General features: G+C 41.3%; 1 protein-coding gene across 1 annotated transcript in view; it reads right to left on the reverse strand.

The window, feature by feature from the left end:
* Window positions 1-21,806, reverse strand: part of TRPM6 (transient receptor potential cation channel subfamily M member 6) — a 225,216-nt gene that overhangs the window by 86,863 nt on the left and 116,547 nt on the right. Inside the window, exons 12-20 of the mRNA XM_056523253.1 lie at window positions 21,215-21,349; window positions 18,837-18,890; window positions 14,889-15,029; window positions 14,530-14,676; window positions 8,845-9,125; window positions 6,694-6,922; window positions 5,385-5,540; window positions 4,592-4,723; window positions 4,198-4,326 (exon numbers count right to left, since the gene is read on the reverse strand). Coding sequence (XP_056379228.1) covers window positions 4,198-4,326; window positions 4,592-4,723; window positions 5,385-5,540; window positions 6,694-6,922; window positions 8,845-9,125; window positions 14,530-14,676; window positions 14,889-15,029; window positions 18,837-18,890; window positions 21,215-21,349 — 1,404 coding nt within the window. The remainder of the gene's footprint in view (window positions 1-4,197; window positions 4,327-4,591; window positions 4,724-5,384; window positions 5,541-6,693; window positions 6,923-8,844; window positions 9,126-14,529; window positions 14,677-14,888; window positions 15,030-18,836; window positions 18,891-21,214; window positions 21,350-21,806) is intronic.

The following is a 21,806-nucleotide window of genomic DNA, read 5'->3' on the forward strand; positions in this document are numbered from 1 at the left end:
GTCCAGAAAAAAAGCCTTTCTTCGGTAAAAAAAAAAGAAAAAAGAAAAAAAACACATGAAAGCCAATGTGAAGTTTAAAAAAAACCAAGGGTTCTCAAGGGGTCTAAAGAAATATAAATATATATTTCTGAAATATTTATCCATTTAGTCTAAATTCTAAGCATTATGTCTGGAGGAAACCAGGCACTGCTAATCACCAGCCCTATACCATTCCTACAGCAAAGCATGGTGATGGCAGCAACATGCTTTGAGGGTGTTTTTCGGTGGCTGGGACAAAGAGATTGGTCTGGGTTGAGGGACAGCTGAATGGGGCAAACTAAACATATTCTTAGGGAAAATCTGATCCAAAATGCTCTGGACCTCAGAATGGGCCAAAGTTTCACCTTCCAATAAGGCAATGATCCTAGGCACACAACCAAGATGACACAAGAGTTGCTTAAGGACAACCTTGTGAATTTCCTTCAGTGGCCCAGCCAGAGCCCTGACCTGAGCCCAGTCGAACATCCCTGGAGAGACCTGAAAACGTCTGTCCATCAATGATCTCCATCCAACCTAACAGAGCTGGAGTGGATTTGCCGAGAAGAACAGCAGAAAATCCCCAGATCTAGTTTTGCAAACCTTGCGGCATCATACCCAAGAAGACTGGAGGCCGTTATCTCTGCCAAAGGTGCTTTCATTAAGTACAGTAAAGGGTACTTACTCACTAATGTCAATGTAATATTTTAGTTTTTTTCTTTTTAATAATTTAGCAAAGATTTATAACATTATGTTTTCACTTTGTCATTATGTGGTATTAAGTAGAGAATGTTGTTGGGGGGGACTGTTTTTCCTTTTTATTTTATCACAAGGCTGCAACTTAACAAAATGTAAAAAAAAATGAAAAGGTCTGAAAACTTTCCATATGCATTGTATATAGTACACACAAGGCTATTCTCACACCTAAAACTACATCTTTTTTTTTTGCATTATTTAAAAGAGATATGCTTTACAGGCCCCATGGACATAAACACGAAAGACTAGACCAGATACTATTGTCTAGAATGGGAGAGTTTCCTAGGAATGCTCTGTGACCTCTGCAGAGGTCATTCCACTGTCTGGGATGATAAGGAAAGCAATGCTGGTAATTGATTTGTACAGGACAGGAAGTCTTAGGCTTAGTGTTCAAAATAAAAAAAAGCATGATTCAGGATTATTTTAATGTAAAGTGGCAAATAAAAAAAAAATCAGCAAAAAAAAAAAAATATGTTCAATATAAAACAAATTTAAACAATATGTCATTTTTGGAGGCATTAGAACATCCCCTGATCCAATAGCAGCCTAAGTAGGCAAATTCAGGTGTCAACCCCTAGATTACACTGTGTTTTTTGTTCCATATGGTGTAAATGCATTTTATTGCCCATCCAAAAGATCAAAAAGGAGTGGTCTGGGCATTGAGGTTCCGTTGGGCTGCAGCACCTCTTCCAGCTTCCTTTGCCCACTCTCTCCTCCTTTTCCATGTATGATGGACAGCCGGGGCTCTCGGGCACATGCACACTGAGTCTCTAAAGCTGCCGTCAAAGCTTGCATCAGATTTTGCTGAGGCCTAGAATGTCCATCATGCAGGCTGTCCACCATACAGGGAGAAGGTGGAGAGGTCACCAAAGAAAGATTGCTGCTCTCACCTCCACTGACTGCCCCTGTGCACGGGCTCAATCAGCAATGCTTCCAGTCCACTGCAATTCCCAAAGAAGAAAATGTCCTGCACCAAGATTGCAGTAAAAGCTAGGGAATAACTTTATTATTGAATCATCACAAGGAACATGAACGTTGATGCGTTTAAGACTGCACATCATGGCATGACTACGGACCCTGTGCAGTCCGAAACGCATCAGTGTTCATGTTCCTTGTGATGATTTTTACTGCCATTCTGGTGCTGGACATTTTCTTCTTTGGGAAGGCAAAGAGGTCCGGCAAAGAAAACGGGGTGGGGGGAGGGGTTGTTCGTTTCTTTGACCAGCAGTAAGGCATTCCTTGCATGCTTATAGCCAGAAACGTGCTATATAAAGGTACTATTACAACCACAGATATATAAAAATGCCAGCAGTTGCATAAAGATTTTCAGTTGGTGCTCAGGAGCTTTACATTACATCTGAAGCCATGCGAAAAGGAAATTACAAATTTGCGTTACAATACATTATACACATGGGATTTGCCTCTTCTAAAATTTATCAGGTTAAATACATGATTGTCTATGTATTTCATTAGACATTGTAAAATTCCACTGTGATAAGGCAGACACACAATATCACATGCATGCAGCCAAGCAAACAGGTTAGAAGTTGGAGAAAAAGACCTACTGAGAACTGAAATCAATTGCATTGCTCTGACAATGTTTAATTAAATCTGCTCGGTAGCATATGTTCCTACCCCGGAATTAATATATTAGCACTAAATTCACACTACTTTTGCTATTACAAAGGCATTCAGAGTATCACAGTTTATTTACTCTGTGACCCCACTGACTAAACACTTTGTAAACATGATGTAGCCCTGAAGGGATCTTTCAACATCACTGAACAACAGGCACCTACAGGGTTTCAAACATGACGTGCATAATAATATAACCCATTACTCCTAGTGTGATCCTAGTGATAAGAATGGAGGACCCATATTGGCAGCTTATAGCAAGTGCCAGATACGACCCACAATGAACACATCTGCATAATAACATGTCACACACTTTCAATTATTTGCAAACAAGTTAAATGTTTGACAACACAAGAAAGTTTCAGGAAACCATAAATATTTTATCAGGAACCAGTTTGTAGGCCCTGTTTTCGAAACTGTCCATTAGCTTCACTTGTAGTGTACATCAAAAGTCTAAAATTTGCATAAATAAAATAAGTATAGTGAATTTACTATGGTCTGTAGTCTGTGTAGGCCAGTATGACAATGTTTCTGGACAATAACAAAATCGACTACAGAATTATTACAGAATTAATATCCTTTATTATTGCCATCCTGCTTCTACCATGCTTGCTGCTCTGTGTGCACCCAATAGTTCACCTACAATACTGCCCAATATCTCCCAATAGAATAGAACCTGAAGACAGGGATAACAAACAATCTTGCCAGGGGGTACAAAATAATAGGTCCCAGACCAAAGGCGAGAATGAATTTAGACCCAGGTTAGGCCAAAAGACCTACCCTCCATAGACTTCTTCTTATACCCCACTTCTCACATAGACTGCCGCACAATGCCTCTCTCTCACATAACGGATAATGAAATAATTAAGAAGTCTTCTAGTTATCCGTTATCTATAAGCAGGAGGGCCACGGAAGGAACCGTCATTCTCACTCACCGAAACCATTGTTGTGTGTGAGTTTACACAACCACCTGCGGTAAGCACAACTTTCTCCTTACTGGGATTATCCTCTGGTGGTGTTTCACTATAGAGCACATTCTTTTGTTTTACTTCTCTCTCACATAGACTGCTGCTCAAACCACTCTCCTCCTATATATTGTGCTTCTCAGGGCTGCCCTCTCATTTTTACTGCCCTTTCTGACGTAGAATGCTTTTCATGGCCCCTCCCCCAAAGAGACTGCTGCTCATGGCAACCCCTCTAACATCGACACTTGCTGATGGTCCCTTCTTACAGACTGCTGCTCAGGGTCCCCTCTCTCACAGACTGCTGCTCATGGCTTTCCTCTCTAACAGAAAATTACAATTATGGCCGCTTACATAGACTGCCACTCATCCCCCCCCCCTTTTCTCACACAGACTGCTGCTCATGCCCTGCCAACTTTCTTACAAAAACTGTTGCTTATTGCCCCCCTCTCCCACAGACTACTACTCATGGCCTGCTTCTCCTCTTTCTCACTACTTTTCATTGGCATCATTACAGCCTTTTGCTAAGGGCATGCATACAATAGGCAGGTCTCTCTGCTCTCCCTTACGCAAACATTCTTCATACACACTTCCCTATTACCTGCACCACGATAACTTCATCTTTCTGCGTGGTGCAGAATCAGTTATACTTTCAGAACCTCTAATGACATTACAAAAGGTCCTGCAAGTGAAGCTGCTAAAAGCGGGACTCTTTAACAGCTTCACTTGTAACTGATTGCTTTGGGTCCCAGACGCCGGAAACCTCGTGATGTTCAAAATGTGCAACTTGACACATGCAGAATGTGCTCAATGTGCTAAGAACACTCACCTCTCTGACTTTCTCAATAGCATTAGTAAAGATATAGGTAATGACCAGCCATTCATGGACACTGGGCACCGGCTCCATCTTCACCAACACTACGTATGTGAATAGCATTAGAAAGACCAGGTATGCCATCTAGAAATACCAATAAGAAAAAGGTCAGTATATATATATATATATATATATATATATATATATACACACACACACACACACACACATATATATATATATATATATATATATATATACACACACACATATATATATATATATATATATATATATATATATATGTGTGTGTGTGTGTGTGTGTGTGTGTGTGAAATATAGGGTTAGAAAGTACATTTCTTTAGTTAATTATTCAACATTTGATACCTTGCTACAAAATTTTACTTACAGTGTGAAACCAAAACTTGACAATAGGGGCGCTGTAGAACTTGCTAATTTTTCTAGTTATAGACAGATTTCCCTGTACATTATTTTTTTCTTCGGTTGAATTTTTCGCACCCCTTTCAGCATCAAAGCTTTGCTGAACAAGACAAAGAAAAGTTTAAGAAAAGCGAAAACTACAGATAACTTCTTTCTAATGACACCTTGTTTATAAGTTAGCTAGAATAATTTTTCATTACGATCTTTCAACAAATCGTCAGCTTTGGTGGGGCACGCTGTATGTACCCATGAGTCTGTAAAGATGTTAAAACTTCTATTTAGCTAGGATTACAGTAGAACCTCTAGGCAAAGACAAACCCTTATCAAGACCAGATTTACTGTGACAGGTTTTCAGTTCCATATACGATATATTATATATATCGGCCATATTTCCTCAGCAGGGGCTATAGGAAGAGATGCTTAACTAGTAGTATATATAAATCAGTATTTTCATGTATTTAGAATTCGATTCTGCAGCTGGCTGTCAACTATCGGTGTATGGGTAGTGGTAATAAATCCTATGGCTCTCTCTTTTAAAACAATACTCATGAAGACAACACCTTTTTCACTGGGTAAGATATGTACAATTTGACATGGTATCTATGCAATGCATGCACAGGCCATGTTCACCAGGGCGGGTGGTATGTACCCCGTAGAGTATGGGTACTAAGGGCTGTGAAGGACACGTGGTCCTGTATCCAGTGCTTTATACTGTGTATACTCATAATGGTACAGTAACTATAAAGAGAAGCAATACTCACCACTATGTGTTCCAACCGCATATTAGGAGAAGGGGTATCTACATAAAACCTGGCAAATTGGTGAGATTCCTGTGCCTGAGGTACATGGGACATTTCTGCCTTCGTTTTAAACTCCAACATCAAGATGCAGGGTGGCAACAGAATTCCTAAAATTATCTTTAGAAGAGAGTATGGTACAGCAGTCATAAATGGAGTTTCTAAAGATAATGGATACACACCCACACACACACACACCCACACACACACATACGTGTATATATATATATATATATATATAGTAAATTTGAGTAGCCGTATTAGTCCAGTGATGCAGATGCAAATCATAAAATGTTGCAGTATCTTGTAATACCTTTTTTATTGGACTAACAGAATTTTGTAGAGAAGCTTTCGGGATTCCTCCCATTATCAAGTCCAAAGCAAATCTAAGCTCACAACACAGGTTACATCTCACAAATATGCAGGGGTTAAGACAATAGATGTGGAGAATTCACACTAAGATGGGCCATAAATTGTCCTGCTATAGGAACACAGATTAAATAGATAAGGATTAGATCAAGGTTCCTATAGCAGGACAATTTATGGCCCATCTTAGTGTGAATTCTCCACATCTATTGTCTTAACCCCTGCATATTTGTGAGATGTAACCTGTGTCTTCTACTTGAGAGCTTAGATTTGCTTTGGACTTGATAAAGTGAGGAATCCCGAAAGCTTCTCTACAAAGTGCTGTTAGTCCAATAAAAAAGGTATTACAAGATACTGCAAATTTTTTTGATTTGAATATATATATATATATATATATATATATACTTATGGACTTTAAAGAAAGGTGTTATATTACTACTTGTGATCATATTAGAATGAAATTAGAGTCAAATTCTAAATCATAGAACTTAACTCTTCATCAGGAATTTAAAAATTGAAAACTCCTTTAACTTACCCACAAACATTCAATTTGGCTTTATATGGCTGACCAGCACAGATTTATATAGTAAGATCTATTAACCTTTAACCTATCAAATAACCTACCGGGACTGAATCCTAGACATGTCACTAGTACACAACTACAATGAACAGCTGATGCTCTTGACAGCTGCTATGGTTATATCTAGCATTGCTAAGCACTTCTTTTCCATCCATATGCCCCATTGTATAGGTTAATAAATAGTAGACAGTAATCAAACAAACAATTATAGCCCATAAAACGAAGTATAAAATCTGATATTCTCGTACGCATACAATACATAATACACAACAATATAAAAGTTACTGGACTGAAGAAGAAGAATCCGTTGATTACTATAAACTACACCTTGAGCCAAGAGTTCTTCCTCATCTTCAAGCACCCCATCCACATGTCCGTCAGCAGCATCTGTGTGCATGTGTGGGTCATAAAGGAGCGCAGGGCAGATGACACTGCTAGTTTTAGGCAGGTAGAGCTGCTCCAATTCTTCAGCTCACATGTCAGAAGTTTCATTGCCATTTGCTCATTCATTTTGAAAGCATTTTCTAAGAGGTCCAGAGCAAGCTGCCCAAATTCCCTGACCAAAATAAGGTACAATGTTAATCACCCAATTTCAAGAAGTGCATGTTCACTAATATTTAGCTTTTTTTTTTTACCATTTATATCAGCTCTAAAATAAATTAGTTAACTTGCTTAAAATTCCATCTCAGTCATTTCATGTCTAAATGTTTAGGTCATATTGATTAATTTTATGCAATGTCTTTGAAGTGATCCTCCAGGAAAAAAAGCTTAAAGAGTACCTGTCATCAAACCATATTTTCTAAACTAAGTGTTACGCCGAGCGCTCCGGGTCCCTGCTCTTCCTCCCTGTTTTCCTCTCTGCAGCGCCCCGGTCAGACCCGCTGACCGGGAGCACTGCACTGACACTGCCGGCGGGGATGCAATTTCATAGCGGGACGCGCCCGCTCGCGAATCGCATCCCAAGCTACTCACCTGTCCCGGTTCCCGGCTGTCACGGCGCGTGCGGCTCCGCTCTCTAGGGCGCGCGCGCGCCAGCTCTCTAAGATTTAAAGGGCCAGTGCACCACTAATTGGTGCCTGGCCCAATCACTGTAATTAGCTTCCACCTGCTCCTTGCTCATATAACCTCACTTCCCCTTCCCAGCATTGCCGGATCTTGTTGCCCTTGTGCCTTGAGAAAGCGTTTCCAGTGTTTGCCATATCAGTGTTTCCCGACCTTCTGCTATCACCATTGACTATGAACCTTGCCGCCTGCCCTGACCTTCTGCTACGTCTGACCTCGCCTCTGTCTAGCCCTTCTGTCCCACGCCTTCTCAGCAGTCAGCGAGGTTGAGCCGTTGCCGGTGGATACGACCTGGTTGCTACCGCCGCAGCAAGACCATCCCGCTTTGCGGCGGGCTCTGGTGAATACCAGTAGCAACCTAGAACCGGTCCACCGGTACGGTCCACGCCAATCCCTCGCTGACACAGAGGATCCACATCCAACCTGCCGAATCCTAACACTAAGGGTCTTTTCACACGGCAGAATTTCCTCCTGAAAGCCCAATGCACTTCTATTGGAGTCCACACTCCCATTCACACTTCTGCAGAATTTCCTTGGATTCCGCACCAATTCCACACAAAATCCACAGAAGCAGAAGCGGAATTGAGCGGAAATTCTGCCATGTGAATAGACCCTAACTAAGTGGGTGCTCCCCAGCAGGCGCAACATCACTGAAGCTTGTGAGAGCTGAGCCTTACCATGTCCTGCACGCACTTCCTGAGTTTGGTCTCCTGCCAGGACAGGAGGAGACCAAACTTACAGTTTGAATTGCAGCAGATAAACAGAACAGAGCCATCTAGTGGCCCTTTTTTCAATCACATTAAAAACATATAAAGTTTGAGAATTTTAACAGCAAGTAAATAGCAAAGTGTTTTATGATTACATAAGAAACAATATATTAAATGTTTGGTAACAGGTACTCTTTAAAATATGACTTCTGCCCAGAGGGAAGGCCCTCTTACCTCTTCTACTTATTTGCCTATGGGGTCTTCATACTTGTGGCTCCATAATCACTGTAGCTGTAATGAGCCATCTGAAAACTTGTACAAGAAATAATATGAAGGCTCTAATGATCTCCTTTGGCAGAGACCAAATACATATAACTTCGGATGTAGGGTGGGCACCTTCCCTTCAGGTAAGAGCCACATGTTTAGATTTTTTTTCTAGAGGTTCACTTTAAATTAAACATTGAAAAAAAATCATTTTTTCAGGCCTTCTGGAGGTGGGAAACAAGAAGGGATTTCCCCTTTATAACATTCATATGCCGTAATAGGACATATAAACAGATGTTGTCTTCATGACACAATCTCTTTACAAGCTATTTACACAAAAATTGCTTGATCAAATTATAAAAAAGAAAACTATATATAAAAAAACTCTCAGTATGTTCCTTTCCTATGTTCCTATGGCAGTAAACGTCTCTTTTAGAGCACCTACTTTGAGTATTTCTTTAACTCTTCTGATGTATCATCGATCATGTTGCTCTGCTTTGCCTCGTGTGCCATGGCTCGGTATAGTTTACAGGCAATTACTGCCTTCACCATGGCTCCTTCTCCATGCTGCCAAAAGAACATGGCCATATTTTGTCTCCTCATCAGCACTGCCCAAACCAAGAGGTCATTGAAGGGATAAACAAAACCGGCTAACTCAGGGTCCTCTGCGGAACTCGTCTCATCCTTGGGTTTCTTCTTTGACTTCAATGTGTTTGTAGTCTTTTCCTTTAAATAAAACATGTTGTTTAGAAACCATACTATCGATGAATAATGTACAAGAATGATTTCATAGTGATGACATACAGTATTCAACACTGTTGATAAGTGATGACAGTGTATCGATTTTTTATTTATATCATTGTATATTCTTTCCAGTCTGACCACAGTGCTCTCTGCAGCCAGAGTAGAAAGAACTGCACAACTTCCTCTAGAGCATACAGCAGCTGATAAGTACTGGAAGGATTACGATTTTTTGTGAGAAAGTTCTATGGATTTGTAAATTACTTCTGGCACCAGTTGATTTGAATTTTATAATTTTTTTTACTCCGGAGTACCCCTTTAAGTGCTGGGTGATGGTATAATCTCTGCATCTGGGCCAAAGAACTGTAACTACACCTAAATCTAAATCACAGCCCCTGCCAAAGGCAGGTAAAATGGAAGCCAGGGGAAGAGACATGTTTATCAGAGAGGTTTACTTTAGGAAAGAAAGATATGTAATAAATAGTAATGATATTCACATCAGAGGAAGCTACTTTGCAGTTACCAGGTACAGAACCTTGTCTACCAGCTCCTGTACACTGTTTATTTCCAGCATTGCAGCTGTGCCAATAAATTATTAAATGGGTACTCCGGCCCTAAGACATCTTATCCCCTATCCATGGGGCTGGAGTATTGTGACTTCACAACTCCCCCCCCCCTTGTGACATCATGCCCTGCCCCCTCAATACAAGTCTATGGGAGGGGGCATGACGACTGCCACGCCCGCTCCCATAGACTTGCATTGAGGGGGTGGGTCGTGACATCACAAGGGGGCGGAGTTGTGATGTCAAGATACTCCAGTCCCGTGGACATTGGACCCCGCGATCCTACATCTTATCCCTTTATCCTTTAAATAGGGGATAAGATGTCTTATTGCCGGAGTACCCCTTTAAAGATTTGTGGCCAGAAAACCCCTTTAAGGGTAGGGTGACATGGAATTGATCCGCAGTGTAAAATACCAATGACAGACCCTACAGTTGGCCTCCAGCGGTGCCTGCTCGTAGGGGAAACCCGCCTCTATGAGCAGACACACAGCGATCTGCGAGTCACCGCACGCATACGCAATGTACTTGCAGACATCGCGCCCGCTCCCCCAGCTAGGCCAAGAGCAGCCGCAATGTGTGCGAGTACACTGTGCATGCGAGCGGCGGCTTGTAGAACAAGGATTGCCTCTGCGAGCAGGCACAGCTGGAGGCACACTATAGAGTCCATCATCAGCGGATCTTATTTTGTATTTTATACGTATACGTTCCGTAAGACCCTACCTAAGGGTCTATAAATATGCTGCAGATTTGCTGCATTTACCATTCTCACCCCTCTTTTTCTCATCCTTATCTATGTAGCCTATCGTCCTATAGCTAGACAATTTATAGCCCAACTTGGTGTGAATTCTCCCCATCTGTCTTTAAAGGGGTACTCCGGTGCTTAGACATCTTATCCCCTATCCAAAGGATAGGGGATAAGATGCCTGATCGCGGGAGTCCCTCAATAAAAGCCTACAGGAGGGGGCGTGACAGCTATCACGCCCCCTCCCGTAGGCTTGCATTGAGGGGCGGAGCGTGACGTCACACGGGGGCGGAGGCGTGACATGACACGCCGTCGGCCCTGTGGTCGCCGGTAATCAGACCCGGAGCGAACACGCTCCGGGGACTGATTACAAACGGGGTGCCGTGTGCAAGATCATAGGGGTCCCCAGCGGCGGGACTCCCGCGATCAGGCATCTTATCCCCTATCCTTTGGATAGGGGATAAGATGTCTAAGCACCGGAGTACCCCTTTAACCCTGCTTATTTTGTGAGATGTAAGGCTAGGTTCACAACACATTTTAGGGACGGCTGGGGGGGAGCTAAAACTATATGTGGCCTGATGTAATGTATTTCAATGAGCCAACCAGAGTGAAACGCTGACTCCATTGGCTCATTTAGACCATGGTTTTAGGTCTGGTGGGAAAACCGCATACGGGAAAAAAAATGAGCCAACCGGAGTCAGTGTTTCACTCCGATCGGCTCATTGAAATACATTACATACGGGCCACACACAGGAGTGCCGTGTTTTAGCTTCACCCAGCCGTATGTGGTCTTGTATTGCCTAAAACGTGGTGTGAACCCAGCATAACCTGTGTGTTTTCTGATGATATGCTCAACAATGCTTTTGACTTTATATAGGGAGGACTCCGGAGAACTTGTCTCTACAAAATACTGTTAGTTCAATAAAAAAAGGTATTGCATCCTAGATATTATTATGAAAACATAGCTATAACATAAATCATGCCCTTAAATTAAATTGAATTAGTAAATAAGATATAATACAATAAATAAAAAGTTATTTATAAAAAAAAAAAAGCATGTATGATATCACAACAGGTGGAATTGTCTGAGCTATTGAAATAAAGCTTTTTCAAAAATGTATGGTAAACATCATGAACAAAAAAAATACCAATTGCCAGTTACATCTTAATTCAGAAAAACAATTCATAGAAAGTTATCAAAAAGTTCAATCTACACAAACTGTACTACAGATAAAAACTACAGATCACGACGTAAAAAAAGAATCCTCTTACTGCCCTGTAGACAGAAAAATAAATAATTTATAGGGCAATGTAGCTATATAGTTATTTAATAATTTATTTATTTTTAAAGTAGTAAAACAAAACAGGGGGAGAAGAAAAAAAAAGAAGAATAAAAAATTGGCTTTGTTAATGAGGGGTTAAAATGTGTCAGTGCGTGATTTACCATGGCTACAGAGGACTTTTACTTGCCCATGGTGCACCTTGGCACACTGTCTATTAAAACCAACATCTTTATAGGCTATTTTGTTAATTTTGATTAGTATCTCAGATTACAGCATATTTAAAAGTTCAACTTGACCAATTAAGTTATATTACAGGTAGTTATAAAAAGAGAAACTGCTTCTTAGCTGTATACTTGACCTGAATATTTCATGAGCTATGAATGTTCTCATATTTATGACTATTGCATAAAACATATCTGACTGCTCACAGTTATACAGCTTTACTCCTAGTAAAGTAAGTTCAGGCAGGTTGCCTCGGTCATCTGCACTGACTGTCAGTTCACAAAAAAAAAAAAACAATGGGAGAAAACTTCAGAATCTGAATATTTTGTAAAACTTGAACATGAGTCCATATGTCAAAGGGTCTTTGCCCTCCATAACAGATCTATACTTCTTCAACTTTTTTGCATCAAAAAAATTTACCTACTTTATATTTCCTACTTCTTTCTGAGGCGCCTATAAATTGAAAGTTGCAAAAATTTTGATTGCTAATATTGTTAGAAACTAGCTGATGTCAATTAATGGAACCAGCCGGATGTACCGGGTATATACAATAAGGACATAATAAGGGGTCAAGTCCTGAAAAAAAAAAGTGGGAACTCACCCAAGACTTCCACTCAAGGACTACTGCTAATGGGAACAGTCTTCCTGCTGTGGAAAAAGTGCAGGAACTCAGTTCCCATGTGTTCTTGCAGGACTTGAGCCCTGGACATAATCCAAGCACGTAGTCACAGGATCATGGACTGCATTAAAGAGTATATGTCACAAGTTTGAAATCAACATGGATAGGTATATAGGACCTAAATAAACACTGGTTAGCACTTTTTGATGCCAACTGTTTCTGACAGATGTATTTCTTACTCCAATCTGTTTAGCTGTTCTAGAGAAATAGTACAATCTTGAAATATGCGAATGAACTCTTAACTGCATTGGAGGCGGATTTGACTACCTGCAACTCTGATGCCATCACCTGGGTCCCAATTGCTCTCACACGCTCATCTAGTAGAAGGAGGTGAATATTGAAATACAAGAAGGCATGAATGGGACATCGGGAAGCGATGCATGAGCGATTGTCACTGCGAGCCAACAGTATGTGAGATTTCTCTGCCTGTGCAAGAGTGCTCATGGAGGGTGGGGGTTTGGGACATCAAGAGGGTGTTAACTTGGAAAATGCCAGCCAGTGCACTCTGAGCTAGGGAGACCTTTTAACTACTTTTTCCAGTGCCAATGCCACTGCCATTCTGATGATTCCTGGTCCCTACTGATCTTGACCTTCTGGTCCATGTCTTAAAGACTTGAAATGTCCACTTTGCCAACCACTGGTAGTAGCATTTAATCAGGGGTCAAGTTAAGTAAAAGTTTTTTGATCCCCTGCTGATTTTGTATGTTTGCCCACATAGCCGACATAGGACCAGTCTAAGTTATGAATTGACTTTCATTTAACCACTAGGCCACAGGGTAGGCCAGTCGCTAAAGGACAGGCAAACCAAGCAATTGCTTGGGTACTCCGGCTTGAAGAATTGCAAGAAAACAACTTGTCCAGTGGTGCCCCTGCCTCTGCTGCCATATACCTACACGCACCTGAATAAAGTATCATGGATGGTAAGTGCAGTCTCTTTTGGATTTGGATTTTTTACCTGTATTGCATACTCGTTGTGATTTGCACCACCTGGATCCACACCCTCTTCCCGACTACAGCTTTATCCCTCCCACCTTCTCTATTTACCCTAGTTCTGCATGTGCCGGATTTTTGTTTCTTAGTCATCCATACTTTATATTTATATTGTATTTTAACCCAGTCTGCCTCTGCCTCCAGTCTGCCCCATAAGGACTTTAAAACAACACCTACGTCAAAGCATAAAAATAAGATTGTGATAACAGTTTCATATTAAACCACACTACATGCCTTTTAATAACACGTCTCCTGTAGACCTCCTTCAATATAGATTTTCAGTCAACAGGTGGGTTTAATTTGTAATCAACCCAAAAAAGAATAGACTGACATCTTTATTTTACTCTGGGAAGAACTACATTGTGCAGGGGCATAGTGTGGGGTTCATTCTTTTGGTGGCAAATTTTTAATAATATACACAGCCAATGCTTAGTTATGTTAGTGGGCAGTTCCCATTTTAATCCACATACTATAATGAAATACTAACTAGTTTTTACGTAGCACATGCAAAATAGCACATGTTGCCAAAACTACTTGTCAAGACAGCCTGTCCTGTAACTGGCCCCAGATAATAGAACTTTGGCAGAAGGTTGGGTGTACTTCCTTGAATTGCAGTAGAAAGGTGTTTCTCTTTGCCAAGGTAACATTAATTGTACTTTGTAAGCCTATTGTGAAATCACTTTTATGTACTTCACTCAATACCATCACATTTAACGTTAAAATACTCGCTACATCTCTTAACCACATGTGACATAGACATTGCATACCATAAAATGTATCTGTGTTCAATGACTTTTCATTAGGGATCATACCCTGAATTAGCATTTTTATCCATGCACAAGGTAGATTAGAAATTTGACTCTACCAGAACATTTTCAATTAAACTAGATCTAAAACTTGGACGGATCACCTTGCGCTTATAAGGCTGTGCTGTCCGGAGGAACTGGGAATGCAAGGTATTCTCAGGTGAAGCAAGCTTGCTGTTCATCTGGCTGTTCTGGCTTAATGAAAGATGAGACAAACTCCGTGCAAGGTTGTTAGTAGAATTATGGGTCCTCTGGCAGAAAGATCAAAGGGAGAAAGGGAAAAAAGACAATTGATTTTATTAGCAATTAACTTTTGTTCCTAGTAGTTAATGCGTGATTCTATTTAAGTCTACTTTGTCTGTGTGAGTTAACATCAGTCTGTGGGAGATTGCATTGGCGTGCACCTTACTTAAATTTCAAAGTATGGTTTTACAAAAAAAATAAAAAATGAAATACAAATCACCTTTTGCTTTCGGTAAAGACTGTTGTAAAGGGTGCGGAAACTCTTCCTTGTGTAGCTGCTTCTATAAGCTCCTCCAATCAAGCATTCAATTACTAATCCCACATCTATTAGGGTAATTTTATAGTCCGGGGAGAGGTTACTCTGTGTATAGAAAAGTTCTGCCCATTAAGTAGATATTAAACAATATAAAACATATACAGTATATCAGTATATACTTTTGTTTGGTGAAGACCTAGTCCTAACCTGCATTATTATTATGATTATTATTATTGTTGCTAGCAGAGTAACCGGCATTGCCGGTCTCCCTACCTAAACCCTGTGGGAGAGGAAAAGCAACAATGACGCTCTTGTCCTCATATCCCGACCTCACATCCCATCTTCATATCCCGACCTCATTTCGGACCTCTTATGTCCACATGTCCCGTCCTCATATCCTGTTCTCATATCCCATCCCCAGGAGGAGCTGAGCTGTGAAGAAAAGGTTATAGGCCGAAAATAGAAGGGGGTGTGGCTTTGTGGTAGAGTAACTTGTAAGAGAAAGCGTGGCTTGCATGACAGACCAACATTTTCCCCCAGAGATGTGGAGCTTGCGGTGTATGTGGGGCTTAGCTGTGATGAAGAGATTGTAGTTGGAGGACCTGGGATGTGGGTGTATCGGGAGAAAATTGTGCTTTTGTCCAGGAGCCAAAACAAAAATAGGGCCTAAAATAAAAGTGAGTGGCTTGGAGGAGGGGCTGTGGTTTATGGGAGAGGCGTGGCTTGCAAACTGGACCAACACACTCACCAGGAGGCGCAGAATGTGGCTTGTGGCGTAAGGTCCCGGAAGTCCCATTGACGTGCATAGGACTTTAGACAAAAATCACAACCCTCGCAAATAAGGGTGGGTTAGGGTTAATTTAACCTATATTTGCCCTATATGTTTAATTGGCATATAAGTAGCTTGTGTACCAAATTTTATCAAAAGAAAACTACTTGAAGGTCTACCCCAGTGGAAAACGTTTTTTTTTTTTTTCATTAAATCAACTGATGCCAGAAAGTTAAACAGATTTGTAAATTACTTGTTTAAAAATATTAATTCTTACAGTACTTATTAACGGCTGCATGACCACAGTGCTCTCTGCTGACACCTCTGTGCATTTTAGCAACTGTCCAGAGCAGCATATGTTTTCTATGGGGATTTTCTCCTGCTCTGGACAGTTCCTGACATGGACAGAGGTGTCAGCAAAGAGCAATGTGGTTGTGACAGAAAAGAAATCCCAAAAGTAAAGAATTTCCTCTGCAGAAGTCATTTACAAATCTGTTTAACTTTCTGGCAACAGTTGATTTAAAAAAAATAAAAAGTTTTCCACCGCTTCCCCCTTTTTAATATTGAAACATTAGTATATACCAAGAACCAACCATATACCAAGAACCAACAATTTTCACATTATGTTTTTTTAATGGATTTGGATTTATTAATTGTAGCATGTCTCTTTAACAGTCTAATGTCACACAAAATACAAAAATTCAGGTCTAGGCAGCTTTCAATGGGGCACTTGTCATTAATAGTCCCCTTTCAGTGTATATTACTTTCTAATTATTATAATACTTTACTAATATCTATGTTAGACGGTAGTTACCGTATATACTCGAGTATAAGCTGACCCGAATATAAGCCGAGGCACCTAATTTTACCCCAAAAAGGAAAAGTTATTGACTCGAGTATAAGCCTATGGTGGGAAATACATCATCCCCCCTGTCATCATCCAGACCCCCGTCATTAACACCCTCATCATCCCACACCCCCTTTATCATCCCCTTGTCATCATCCCACACACCCCCTTCATCATCCCCTTGTCATCATCCCACACCCCCCCTTCATCATCCCCTTGTCATCATCCCCACCCCCCTTCATCATCCCCTTGTCATCATCCCCACCCCCCTTCATCATCCCCTTGTCATCATCCCACACACCCCTTCATCATCCCCTTGTCATCATCCCACACACCCCCTTCATCATCCCCTTGTCATCATCCCACACCCCCCCCCCTTCATCATCCCCTTGTCATCATCCCACACCCCCCCTTCATCATCCCCTTGTCATCATCCCCTCCCCCCCCCTTCATCATCCCCTTGTCATCATCCCCACCCCCCTTCATCATCCCCTTGTCATCATCCCACACCCCCCCTTCATCATCCCCCTGTCATCATCCCACACCCCCCTTCATCATCCCCGTCATCATCCCACACCCCCCTTCATCATCCCCTTGTCATCATCCCACACCCCCCTTCATCATCCCCTTGTCATCATCCCACACCCCCCCTTCATCATCCCCTTGTCATAATCCCACACCCCCCTTCATCATCCCCTTGTCATCATCCCACACCCCCCCTTCATCATCCCCTTGTCATCATCACCACATGTCATCAGCCCCCCCCCACCTTCATCATCACCGCTTGTCAATGTCTGATACAGTGGTCAGATACAGTGCCCCCCCCCCTCTCACCCCCTTTAGTTCTGTACTCACCTCCGCTCGGCGGGACGTTAGGGTGCGCTGGTCCGGTGCTGCAGGACTGTCCGGTGGGGAGGTCATCTGGTGGGATAGTGGTTCCGGGCTGCCATCTTCGCCGGGGGGCCTCTTCTCTGCGCTTCAGGCTCGGAATAGAGGCGTTGCCTTGACGACGACGCAGAGGGACGTTGGTCGTCAAGGTAAGGTGACTATTCTGGGGCCGGGCCCGAAGCGCGGAGAAGAGGCCCCCCGGTGAAGATGGCAGCCCGGAACCACTATCCCACCGGACGACCTCCCCACCGGACAGTCCTGCAGCACCGGACCAGCGCACCCTAACGTCCCCCCGAGCGGAGGTGGTTACAGAACTAAAGGGGGTGAGAGGGGGGGGGGGCTGGATGATGTCGAAGGCCGCAGAGGTCTTCAACCTGTGGACCTCCAGAGGTTTCAAAACTGCAACTCCCAGCAAGCCCGGATAGCCGATGGCTTCCTGGGAGTTGTAGTTTTGAAACATCTGGAGGTCCGCAGCTTGAAGACCACTGAGGGCGGAGAGTTCTCTCGAGTATAAGCCGAGGGGGGTTTTTTCAGCACGAAAAATTGTGCTGAAAAACTTGGCTTATACTCGAGTATATACGGTACTGATGATAGAACTACATATTTTTTTTTTTTTTTTTTTTTTTTTTTTACAAACTGTATTTTTGTTCCCTTTCCTATTGCTATTGATTAGGGACATACATGCAGCTATGGTAAAATAAGTGATGTACCACCCCACAACCTCTATATATGTGTTGATGTTATCCAATTTACCTTTTCTGACAATCTATGTATTTTCATTGCTGTAACAAGGTATTGAAGATTTTTACATTGGTTGCGGATCTAGTTCTTTTTGGTTTAAAAAGACTTCTGATGGTGCGAGGCTTGTAAGCCAGAAGAGATAAATGTAGAGCAAAAAAAGCTAAAGCCCACTCATGATGTACATGTACCAACATATAAAACAATGTATGCAAAGTCAATATTTCTGGTTTCTAAACATTCAATATGTTACGTCTTCATTTTTGAGTATAAATATGGCTCCCAGCTATCACTCACAGTTTAATGTGTCACACAAAGAAAAAGGGTTGGGGACATTAGACAAGACCATAGTGCCCATTTTCAGTGGGATTGGCCAATTGCTGCTGCATATTTTCCTACTCATTGAAGACAATGGGTAGCAAAATCAGCTGCAGAAAATATGCAACAAAACATGGCATGTGTGACCTTACCCTAGGGTCACCTAATCCCCCCACCACCACCATCCCTACTCCCCCAGGCAGATTCTGGGGAATAATAGACTGGGTATCTTTTGGATATGCCATATATGTACAATGGGGATAACAGGGACAGCTAGATTAAGACTTTTAAATGTATGTTATCTTCTGCTATTCAAAATATCCATGTTTTAATACGATTTCTAAACTCTTACCTTCTTTACATCACCAACAAGATGGTACAAAAGCAGATTTGTAAGTCCTTGTTTCTTTAAGATATAGAAAAAGAACATTCTTTTGAAAAACAATAAAGATGTTAACACATGTATTTACAGTCATGGTATTGCTCTGTTCAAAGCTCTGATGGAAAGTTGCAATGTATCTCTATGTAAAAAAAAATGTATATAGCAGGATATGCTGCCTCATTTCTGCTCGATGCATGTGATCATATAGATAAATACCAAACATAAGGAAAAAACAAGGGCAGAACGAGGGCTAAGTGTGTTATATACACAGTTATTTTATAGCCATGAACAGCATTAATATAAAAAATAAATAAATAAATATATATATATATATATATATATATATATATATATATACACACACAATTCAAGAAAGCAGCACTCCTTGTAGTAATGTGAACAGGTGCCCCCTGTTGTTGATCCAGGATAGGGATCCCAAATGAATACGAATAGAAGAGCAGTGGCACTTCAGTCAGGTGAAAAACCCAAGTATCAAGTACTCAATGGGTCCTGGATTCCTGGCACTGCCCCTGAATACAAATCTCCACTTTATATATGCTACAAAATATAAGGTATATAACTTTATTTCACTTCCTGCTAAAAATATTTTCAATAACTGTCAATCATTATAAAGTGGGGCAAAAAAGTATTTAATCAGCCACCAATTGTGTAAGTTCTCCCACTTAAAAAGATAAGAGAGGCCTGTAATTTTCATCTTAGGTATACCTCAACTATGAGAGACATATTGAGAAAATTGTCTGATTTTTAAAGAATTTATTAGCAAATTATGGTGGAAAATAAGTATTTGGCCACTACAAAGAAGCAAGATTTCTGGCTCTCACAGACATGTAACTTCTTTAAGAGTCTCCTCTGTCCTCCATGCGTTACCTGTATTAATGGCAGCTGTTTGAACTTGTTTTCAGTATAAAAGACACCTGTCTACAACCTCAAACAGTCACACTCTAAGCTCCCCTATGGCCAAAACAAAGAGCTGTCGAAGGACACCAGAAACAAAATTGTAGACCTGCACCAGGCTGGGAAGACTCCATCTGCAATAGGCAAACAGCTTGGCGTGAAGAAATCAACTGTGGGAGAAATTATTAGAAAATGGAAGACATACATGACTACTGATAATCTCCCTCGATCTGGGGCTCCATGCAAGATCTCACCCCGTGGTGTCAAAATGAGCACAAGAATGGTGAGCAAAAATCCCAGAACCACACGGGGGGACCAAGTGAATGACCTGTAGAGAGCTGGGACCAAAGTAACACACTACGCCACCAGGGACTAAAATCATGCAGTGCCAGAAGTGTCCCCCTGCTTAAGCCAGTAGATGTCTGGGCCCGTCTGAAGTTTGCTAGAGAGCATTTGGATGATCCAGAAGAGTATTGGGAGAATGTCATATGGTCAGATCAAACCAAAGTAGAACTTTTTGGTAAAAACTCAATTTGTTCTGTTGGGAGGAGAAAGAATGTTGAGTTGCATTCAAAGAACACCATACCTACTGTGAAGCATGGGGGTGGAAACATCATGCTTTTGGGCTGTTTACTGTCTGTTGGCCTTCAGTAAAGGGACCAGGATGACTGATCCATGTCAAGAAAATAATGAATGGAGCCATGTATCGTGAGATTTTCCATCAGCAAGGGCACTGAAGATGAAACATGGCTGGGTCTTTCAGCATGACAATGACCCCAAACACACCGCTCCGGGCAACAAAGGAGTGGCTTCATAAGAAGCATTTCAAGGTCCTGGAGTGGCCTAACCAGTCTCCAGAACTCAACCTCATAGAAAACCTTTGGAGGGAGTTGAAAGTCCATGTTGCCCAGCGACAGCCCCAAAACAACACTGCTCTAGAGGAGATCTGCATGGAGGAATGGGCCAAAATACCAACAACAGTATGTGAAAACCTTGTGAAGACTTACAGAACACGTTTGACCTCTGTCATTGCCAACAAAGGGTATATAACAAAGTATTGAGATTGACTTTTGTTATTGACCAAATATTTATTTTCCACCATAATTTGCAAATACATTCTTTAAAAATCAGACAATGTGATTTTATGGATTAGTTTTCTCTTATTATGTCACTCATAGTTGAGGTATAGCTACAATGAAAATTACAGCCTCTCACGTTTTTAAGTGGGAGAACTTGCACTAAATACTTGGCTGACTAAATACTTTTTTGCCCCACTGTATTAATATTGGTTGTTTAAGACATGTACAATATTGTTTCATCCTATCTAAAATCATTCTGATGTCCTGTAATTCCACAACAGGACAAACATTTCAAAACAATTTACTAAGCAAATAATGCATCTCTGACCTTGTATCTTTTTTCTGGCTACTTACAGTATTGTACAATTCTTCCAATCTGCTTATGGTGAGGAAACGGTGCATGTTCACCCCATATTCTATCAATAATTTCACAAAGTCCACACGATCCATTACTAAGGCATCCTGCATGGCTTTTTCCAAAGAACCAACCTTTCAGGAAAATTATAAAAGAAACGTTAAAAATAAAAAAAAAAAGCAGATATTAAGTTGGGGTCTTAAAGGGGTATTCCAGGATTTTTTTTATTTGGCTATGCTACAGGGGCTGTAAAGTTAGTGTAGTTCATAATATAGTGTCTGTACCTGTGTGTCATGGTTTTCTCACAATTCTTATGTTGATTTTCACCCCAATATTTATTTTTAACAGCATACAAAATGACTGCTTTCCCAGGTTGCAATGAGGCCGAGACATGACCTCACTAGTCAGCTGATGACAGGGAGCCTGTCTGCTTCAATGGGTGGAGCGATCAATTGGTGGGAGAGAGATCAATCTGCAACTAATGCAACAGCTGTAGGCACCCTGATTGAAAACAATTGGAATGGAATTCTGGGATTTGTAGGCAAAGAAGAAAACTCAAACAGGAAATACCAGTTCACAAAAAGCTAGCCA

The sequence above is a fragment of the Hyla sarda genome, chromosome 1 (assembly GCF_029499605.1).
Source record: "Hyla sarda isolate aHylSar1 chromosome 1, aHylSar1.hap1, whole genome shotgun sequence".
NCBI classification, from domain to species: Eukaryota; Metazoa; Chordata; class Amphibia; order Anura; family Hylidae; genus Hyla; species Hyla sarda.